Source organism: Sinocyclocheilus rhinocerous, unplaced genomic scaffold, assembly GCF_001515625.1.
Source record: "Sinocyclocheilus rhinocerous isolate Xijiao unplaced genomic scaffold, SAMN03320098_v1.1 scaffold5757, whole genome shotgun sequence".
Lineage (NCBI taxonomy): Eukaryota > Metazoa > Chordata > Actinopteri > Cypriniformes > Cyprinidae > Sinocyclocheilus > Sinocyclocheilus rhinocerous.
The window spans coordinates 135024-145106 of record NW_015626363.1 but is presented as its reverse complement, the minus strand read 5'-3'; the positions used below and the strand labels follow the sequence as shown (position 1 = coordinate 145106).

The window sequence follows — 10083 nt, the reverse complement described above, 5'->3', positions numbered from 1 at the left end:
ATTTCTATTGGCAGCATAGAACTAACCATTTGGCTACAAATATCCTATATGAGACATAAGGACTTAATACAGTTCAAAAGTTTGGGGGAAGAAGTCTTTTCTGCTCACCAAGGCTGCATTTATTTAATAAAAAATACAGTAAAATCAGAAATATTCTGAAATATTTTTACAATTTAAAATAAGTACTTTCTATTTGAATATATTATAAAATGTAATTTATTCCTGTGAAGCAAAACTGAATTTTCAGCATCATTACTCCTGTCTTCAGTGTCACATGATCCTTCAGAAATCATTCTAATATGCTGATTTGCTGCTCAAGAAACATTTATTATTATTATCAATGTGGAAAACAGTTGTGCTGCTTCATATTTTGGTGGAAACTATTCTTCTTGATTCTTGAATAGAAAGTTTAAAAGAACAGCATTAATTTGAAATTGAAATATTTGCTAAATTAATGTCCTTACTTACTTAATGTAATGCATCCTTGCTGAATAAAAGTATTAACATCTTAAAGACCCTGAACTTTTGAACAGTGTAACGACTTGTAGTCAAACAAAAAGGGTTTTCAATGGCAGATACTGATGTAAATGATAGCAAATAATATGTATACTAATTGCTGAAATGAATCGAAAACTTATTTTACATGATATGCACACAAATTAATAACAGAAATATTTAAAATTTATTAAAACAAGCATAAAATAATGCTAATAATCTCAATATGGCCAAATATGGGTTTAAATACCAGTTTATCTATAACTAGAAATGACTGAAGAATCTAACAAATATTACGTATTTGATTTGTAGGAGTTAAAAAAACAAGCCAGAACCGCAACTGATGATTTAAAGCTAATAAATAATATGACACATAAATGTTTTGTGGAACTGCGTCAGAAACTGATTCCAACTACAACTTGTAGTTAAACAAAGAAGGTTTTCAATGGCAGATACCGATACAAATTACAAACAATACATACAATAACTGCTATAATGAATCAAACACTTTGAATCAAACAGCCAAATTTCATCCAGTTAAACACATTTTGTGGGAACTATGTCAGAAACTGAATCCAACTAATCAAATTCTCTCTATATAATTAATCTAGTTTAATACTTAGTAGCTGTAAGAGAGCATATAGGAAAACATGCCCGTGTTGTTTGTTAGCAAGTCTATCACAGTGTGCCCTTTTCCCGTTGCCAAGAGCAGACGAGCTCCTGCCGCAAGGCCACTACTGCGATCATTTTTCAGACGCTGACTTTGCCGTAATGTTCTGCTGTGAGTGCCTGTTAACATCACAGCTGAGAAATGTTAAGCAAAGCGGCGATTTGGCAAAATCTCAAGCTCTCGGCTCGCTGTACCTGCAATGAATGCTAAAAGAACAAACAAACAAACGGAAACCAGCGATGACTTGTGCTTCTCTGAGCTGAGGAAAAAACAGTACAGAGCACATGAAGAACGAGGGACGTCTTCACCTGTAACCTGGAATAAAAGATGCGAAGCCCCGCCCACACACTCACCTTCGGCCATTTAGGATTAAGGAGGCGGGCTTTGACAGCGTCGTTCAGAGCGGTCTGGTACTGGCCCAGTTTGAGGTGGGCGGCCGAGCGGTTGCTGTACAGGATGCAGTTCTGCGGGTCGGCGCGCAGGGCCTCGCCGTACAGCTTCACGGCCGTCTGGAAGTCTCCCAGCTGGCAGGCCTCGTTGCTTTGACGCACCTTCTCCATGAACTCTGCCTTGCTGAGGCCCGGGCCATCGGCGGTGGCGGCGTGCACGGCCCTGCCCAGCGCTCGCGGTCCAAACAGACCAAACTACCCAGGAAGAGACCCATCAGAGAGACGCATTAGTGTTTTTAGGCATTCAAATCAAGCTCTTTATTCAGCAAGAATGCATTCAATTGATAAAAATGACAGTAAAAACATTTATAATGTTATAAAAGATTTCAATTTCACATAAAGAATCCTGAAAATATTGTTGCACGGTTTCCACAAAAATATGAAACCGTTTTCAACATTGATAATAATCATAAATGATTCTTGAGCAGCAAATCAGCATATCAGAATGATTTCTGAAGGATCATGTGAAAAAAGAAGGCTGGAGTAATGATACTGAACATTCAGCTTCGCATCACAGGAATAATTACATTTTATTATATTGTCACATACAAAACAGCTATTTTAAATTAAAATAATATTTCACAATATTACTGTAGTTTTGAATCAAAAAAGTGCAACTTTGGGGAGCACATTTTTTTAAAAAACTTTTTTTTTTTTTTTATCTCCAAAAATATTTTTTTGATGAATAGAAAGTTCAAAAGAACAGCATTTATTTGAAATTGATTTTTTTGTAACATTATAAATGTCTTCATCACTTTTGAGCACTTTAATGCATCCTCAAATAATAAATGCAATCATTTCTTTTTAATTAATTAATAATAATAATAATAATAATACAGACCCCAAACATTTGAACAGTTTGAGCATCACGACTTGACAAATGACAAACACTGTTGTAAATAATGCCAAATAATATGTACACTTACTGTTCAAATGAATCAAACACTTATTTCATAATATGCACGCAAAAGAATAAAAGAAGATATTTGTAATTCATTGACACAAGACGAAACTAACGCAGCAAGTTCTCACCAGTGCTTATCATTTCAATTTGGTCAAATATCGGTAAAAATATCAAATATCTGTAACCAGCAAAGACTGAAGAATCTAACAAACATTACGTAGGTCATCTGTTAGGAAATAAGCACAATGATCCAGAACCACAACTCATGATATAAAGCAAGTAAATAATATTAGACATACATGTTTTGTGGGAATCATTAAGTTTAATACTTAATGCTTGTAGATGTTAGAGAACATAGAGAAAAGCCTGTGAAAAACAGATTCGATGACATCACACTCATTAACATATGACACCCACATTTACATAACAACACCTATTCAGTATTCAGCAACTTGACACGCCCATGAACGGCATTAAGCTAATCAGAGGAGCAGTCATTTGCATAAAGCCTTAAAAGCACAGCCTAAGTGTCAGAGAAAGTGTGATGAATTTTTTTGGTGCATCTTGACTGACATTATAAGTGGGAAGAAAACAGAATATGACCCATTTAAAGGTGACATATGAAAATCGGACTTTTCCAGGTGCATCTACCAACCAAGGAAACGTGAAAAAGATTAACCCACTAACTTTGTTTTGGTAAGCCTTTTTCTGCAAGCGTCTGAGAAAACGAGCACGTCTGATTTCGCTCCCTTGGTGACGTGGCAAAGGGATCTCATTATAATATTACCGCCCCTTAATCTGTAAATTTACACCCACGGCGCCGTCATTTTGATTTCACAAGTGACAACGGTGTATTAGTTCTAATGTCATGGTGAAAGTTTGAGCAAAGCATGCTAACTGTTCTGTGTTTGGCTGCACAGACGAGCACAGAACACTATTTACAGTCCCAGCCTCAGAGGAGACAAGAGAGCAGTGGATTTATTGATTTATTTACTGTATATTGCTGCTGCCACACAGATCTAAAATAAACATGATTAAACTCATATGGTTTAAACCGCATGATTTCAGAGCGATAAACATGATAATCAGAACCAAAACAGATGTTTTTAGCAGGTCCAGGCTGTAACAGCGCCGCTCTATTCTGGAAAAGAGCGGGGAGCAGCAGCTCATTTGCATTTAAAGAGACAGGCCCGAAAAACAGCGTGTTTCTGCTCCTTTCAAAATAGACATTTTCAAAATGATATAATAAATGATCTGTGGGTTTTTTGAGCTAAAACTTCACAGACACATTCAGGGGACACCAGAGACTTATATTACATATTGTAAAAATGGGCATAATATGTCTCCTTTAAATAGAAACAATGCTGACTCTGAATTCAGACTGAATTCAGCTCACCTCAATGCCTGCATTTGTTGTGTTTAACATGTAGCGAAGCAGCTTTGCAGGGTTTTAGAATTATATTGGCAGGGGCAAGCACAAAGCGATCACAGAGGAAACCTTCTTCTTAATCTCCTTTAAAGGTCACATATTTTACACATTTCTGGAGTTTTATTTTAGGTTTTGATGTCCTTAAGAATATATATTTGTGATATAAGTACCAAAAAACATCTCAATATATTTTTACAGCTCCTCTCTCAGGAGCTCTGCTGAGAACAGGTCGATTTTGGCCTGTCTAATTAATAATCATGAGCCTCTCTTCTGATTGGCCTGTTGTTTTCTGAGTGACGCACGGCCAGGCCAACCACAGGTAACTAGGGTCAGCCGACGTCACAGCGCTAGCTGGAGGCAGCAAAACAAAGGGGAAACTGGAGGCGACCCATTCAAACCAGCGCAGATTCGGCTACACAAGGAGCTTAAAATATAATTTTGTTGTGTTGTTGGGTGCCAGAATCGACGTAATACAGCCTCAAATTAGAAATTTGATCGCATATCTGCTGCCACTGCCAGACACAATTTTGGTCGCTTATCTGATGCCACTGCCAGACAAAAAAAACGACGACAGCGGTGGTTCAACCCGATAAAACAATCAGACTGGACAGAAACGATCGTCAAAAATGCTCGCGTTTGCAGCGCACACTTCTTATCAGTAAAGGTTCAATAAAGTATTGTCTTTTGCAGTTATCGTGAAAAAAGCCAGGAAATTTCAGTTTTGACAATATGGGACCTTTAAGAAGTATGATGGAAAAAACACAAAGCTCAACAGTACAGCCCAGCCCTTCTGAAAGAACAGGCCATGAAACTGAATGTCACAACAGCACACACTACTACAGAAATACTAGATGAATACAAATCAGCTTATGTAAGACCAAATATATAAACTAACAAAATCATAAAAAAGATTATGTTATACAGTGTCTCTGATAACTAATTTGATGACCGATTTCAATTCAGTTGTCAATGCCACAATAAATATTGTGTATTGTTCTGAGATGTTTACATACATAAGGACGAAACCTTGAGAGGAAATAATGCTGTATTTGATGCATACATAAATAAATGCCCAAGCAGATGTAATTCAATTACACTGCCGATCAAAAGTTTGGGGTCGGTACTTTTTTGTTTTTTCATTTTTAACAGAAGTCTCTTCTGCTCACCAAGGCTGCATTTATTTGATCAAAAATACAGTAAAAAACTATTCTAAATTACTATTCTGTAATATTCTAAACTATTACAAATTTTAAAAACACTTTATGGTGTCAATATATTGTAAAATTTTTTATCAATTTAATGCATCCTTGCTGAATAAAAGTTAAGTATTATTTCCTTTAGAAAAAAATCTTACTGACCCCAAATTTTCAAAAACAGTAATGTATATAATATTAATTCTAATACTGACTAATTGTTCATAAACATGATTCTGATTATAATTTCATAGTATAAATCTATTGCATACGCAAACATAATGAATTTGTTATGCATGGTATTTGATGTGATGAGCACATACGATGAATTGTAAATCTGTACCATTTTCCCTGTTTTCAACAAAAATTGCATGTTTTAAGTGATAATCAAGCATTAAAATATAATGAACTGTGGCTGGATAAGCAATTAAGATTTTTGAAACATAGTGTTTAAACTTAAATTAAGCCATGATTCCAAATTGTAGCTTAATCAGAATATATTTCTTCATTTTATATAAAATGATATTGATGACAGAATGGCAATTATACACTGAAAAAAATGTTTCATTCATCCAATTAAAAAAATGTAGGGTAATGATTCCCATCTATATTTTTTAACTTGAGCCAATGAAAAATAAATAACTTGCCCTAAGGGTAGCTATATGTTGATATGTTGAAGATTGCCTATATGTGCATCAAAGACTCAGTTAAGTGAGCACAGCAAAACAATGGCAAATGTCTAATTCAAATAACTGCAAGGAAGAAATTGAAGAAAAATGGGCCAAAATTGCTAAAGCTATTTCTTTCAAAATAATATCATATAATTCCAAAGCCACAACGCCGGCATCAGGCCGTGCTCATTGTTTTGGCTGTGAGCTTGATTCCTCGGGGAGACACACACCAGTGGCTCCTGCTGACTTCAGAGAATGCAGGAAATTTATGACTAGCCACCTAAGAGCTTCACATCTGGAGAATTCCCAAGAGCGACAGGGAAAAACAGGGAGGGGATGGAGACGGAGAGAGAGAGAGAGAGAGAGAGAGAAAGTAAAACGGCAGGCGAAGAAAGCCACTCCAGCCTGTAATCTCACATGCAGGCCACACCCCTCTTCCCTTCTGCAGGAATTCTGGGATAGCACAGCGGGATAATTACATCCAGAGAGGCCAAAAGGAAGAGCCGGAGTGCTAGAGCGACAGCATGAGAGAAGGAGAGAAGCGAAAATGGGCAGGAAGAAACACAGCGCATCAGTTCAAGGGAAGCCGAGTGCAAAAAGAAGCACAGAAATGCGAGAGAAGCTGAATTTTGTAGTGGTTTACAACATCAAGAAGCAAAACCACTGAACAACAGAGAGAAATAGAAAAGAAAAATAGTGTATTCAGCACTTCTGAGAGACTCTAAAGCAAGAAAACAGGGTCAGAAAGAGAAGTTCACGAAAGCTGATGAGCCGCCCACATCGACGGCATTTAAAGCCATCATTTACACGCCTATGTAATAAGCAGGCAAACACATTATGCCTCCTCCTAAAATACCTTCTTTTAGCCAAAACCTAAGGCAGTAATCTGTGCTTCCCAGGCCATTTCAGTCCCAGAATGCACTGCAACAAGCTCTGTGAATCCCAAATGAATCCAAAATGCAAACAGTGTTGACGATTACAAATATATTTCATTCAGCAGCACTGGAAAGTAATGATCAAATACTCAATAGTCAACCCAGTATTGTGTGGGTAATGTTAGCTTAGCTACACATTAATGCTAAATTTGAATCAACTGTGAGTCGAGTGCTTCATATGAAGAGCTCAATTTGAGCTCAAGTGACTGGACTTTTGATTTTCACCTGCATTGAAAGAAATTTGGTGTAGAAACATTTTTCACTCAGAAATTGCTATTACAAGAAAAACGGCAAGTATTATCCTGTAAAACATACCCCAATAATCTTTTGTTTTATTTCCAACTTCGAAAAATAATTTTTTTACAGTGCGGTGGACAGTAAAATTGATTTAAAAAAAATAACCTTACAATAAAACCTTAACATCACCAGAAATTGTAAAAATAAAAAAAATAGGCTAATAAAAAAGGAAGAAAAATGTTTTAATAAATACTTCGCCATGCATAAATATCCTCTGTTTTTCCCTACTTTACATTTTAATATTATTATGTCAGTGCTTGTATATTTGTATATCCTCATTTATTATTTATACTATTTTATTTTATTTTATTTTTTTTTTATTATTTATATTCTTATTTTGGATTGTTGTGTTGGGGTGGGAATTAAAAGTTAAAAGAAGACTTAATGTCCTAATGATTTTTGGCATAAAAGAAAAATCAATAATTTTGACCCATACAATGTATTGTTGGCTATTGCTACAAATATACCCCAGCGACTTAAGACTGCTTTTGTGCTCCATGGTCACATATATATAATCAATTATTTCCAGAACATACGTCACATTATATAATTCAATTTACGTCAACCACATAACCACATAAAGCATGCACACATTTGTATTTGTACAGTTCAAGTCTTTTTCATGTCAGACATCTAATTAGGATTAAATAATAATTTCTCCATGGGATGGCCTCATGCGTCACAGATTAATGAGCCAAACTCTCAATTAAAAACTCAAAGTCAAAAAGTATAAAAGTCAAAAAAAAAAAAGAAACATTAAGTCAGTTAATGCTTCTTTTAGCACTCTTTTTGCACATTCAGTTCTGTGGTGTGGTTGAACGTGTCCTTTTGTTCTGAAGCTTCAGGAAAGTCTGGCGAGATCTCCATCCACCCCGTCCAGGGCCAGACACAGATAACAGCGTTAGCTTTATTTATGTTGGCCGCTGTCTATACGGGCAGATAATGAGAGCCTTGGTGGAGGTCATTCTGAACAGACAGATTTCCCGCATCGGTGCAGAGATGGAGCCGGTGGTCATCTTCATCTTCAGCTGAGACAACAGAGCGAAGACCTCACAATGTCGATCAGCACGAGCACACGTAACATATGGAGCACATGTACAACTCCAGCTTCATCCGACAGTCCAAAAATAACAGCCGTGCACTGACCACACACGTAATAATCGACATGCTGAATGTAGTCACGGGCTTCTCACTGATCTCTGGACACGGACTAATTCCATTAGTGATTTGATTGATTATCACTGAGTCCAAATGGCCAGAGAACGTCAAGACGGCACCAAATCTGAGCACACGGTGGTCACGATCCAAACCAGCACTGTCAAATAAGGATCTTAGAATAACTTCACTATTGAATGCACTTTCAATGTTTTATGAAAATATGACATTTTCATTTTGAAATTAAAGTGTTGAAAAAGACAAGCTGCAAAATCGTCTCCTTTTAAACATTTGGTTATCACAAAAACAAATATGAATATAAATGTAGTTATTTAATAAATTCCATGATCATTTACACTAAAGTTTGTAATAATTGAGATATTATTTCTTTATTTACATTTTATATTTATAATTATTTGTTTAAATATTTTTATTTTAATATTCATTTTTAATATTTCATTTATTTTATATTTTTTACATGTATTTATATTTTATGTTTTTGAAAGAAGTATCTAATGCTCACCAAGGCTGCATTCATTTGCTTAAAAATACAGTAAAAACATACAATTCAAATGTGAGATATTATTACAATTTAAAATAACCGTTTTTAATTTGAATATATTGTAAAATGGAATTTATTTCTGTGACCAAATTTGAATTTTCAGCATCATTACTGCAGTCTTCAGTGTCACATGATCCTTCAGAAATCATTCTAATATGCTGATTTGCTGCTCAAGAAACATTTATTATTTTTATCAATGTTGAAAACAGTTGTGCCGTTTCATATTTTTTGTGGAAAATATGATGCTAAGTGAAAGCTCTCTCCAGGTATTATAGCCTCATTAAAATAATCTATATCAAAACAGAACAATAATGCAATAATTAACAATGAAGTTCTGGCCCTTATAATAAATAAACTAAATCTGACCTCTGTTTATGCATATCATAAACACAGGCACAATAGACACGGAGTACGACGCTTTAAAGGCACTAACAGTGCATGTTTGTTATTAGTAACAGCACAGGGTCGGCCAGAGGACGGCGGATTATCCAAGCGTGGTGTGAAAATTGATTTGGGTAAAATATAAAAAAGGTTGTTTTCCCCTTCTGCCGTGTTCATCCTGTCTGATCACCGCTCACTTCAAACAGCTGAGCTGATGCTTAAACTCAGATGCTAACATCAGCATGCAAACAAGGCCTTAACCTGTCTAGAGCCGACACGCGTCATGACGATACACAGACACGCTCATACAAACACAACAGGGAAATATTCTTCTGACCCTCAAAACTAACAGGGTGACTCTCAATAAACCTGTCCAGTACCAGTGCTGTCGAAGTTAACTAAAACGAAAACGATTGAAAATTGTTTACGTTAATTTAAAAAATCTGAAATAAAATGATAATGATAATAATAATAGATGAAAATATTAAACCTAAAAAGCCTAAACAAAAATGAGAAATGTTGCCTTGAAATAAATAAATTTAAGTACTAAATTTACTAAAACTAAACTGAAAAAAATACTAATAATATATATATAAACTTTAAAAAGTTTTATGTAAATTAAAAACATTAAATAACTTAAATTTAAGCTGAAGTTCTAAATAAAATGTAAATAGTACGTGAAAAACAAATTTGAAATAGGCTACTTAAATGAAAATTTAAAAATGTTGCCTTGGCAAATAACTTAACTACAAAAATTTAAGCTAAAACTAAATCTAAATAGAAAGATTTAAAAACTACAGAAATGACAAAAGCACAATAAAATTACTAAAACTTAAAATTTAAATGAAAACAAAAAAATAAAAAAGCTAATTCAAAATGTTAATAAATACTACACAAATAATGCAAAAACAGTGCTATTAAAAACACGTTTTAGTCCTATTT

The 10083-nt window shown here is 34.9% G+C and overlaps 1 protein-coding gene across 1 annotated transcript in view; it reads right to left on the bottom strand.

Annotated features, from left to right (window-relative positions):
• Positions 1-1050: 1050 nt before the first annotated feature.
• Positions 1051-10083, bottom strand: part of LOC107712175 (tetratricopeptide repeat protein 28-like) — an 18091-nt gene continuing 9058 nt past the window's right edge. The window contains exons 2-3 of the mRNA XM_016517332.1: positions 1519-1809; positions 1051-1424 (exon numbers count right to left, since the gene is read on the bottom strand). Of these exons, the coding sequence (XP_016372818.1) occupies positions 1338-1424; positions 1519-1809 (378 nt within the window). The 3' untranslated portion in view covers positions 1051-1337. The remainder of the gene's footprint in view (positions 1425-1518; positions 1810-10083) is intronic.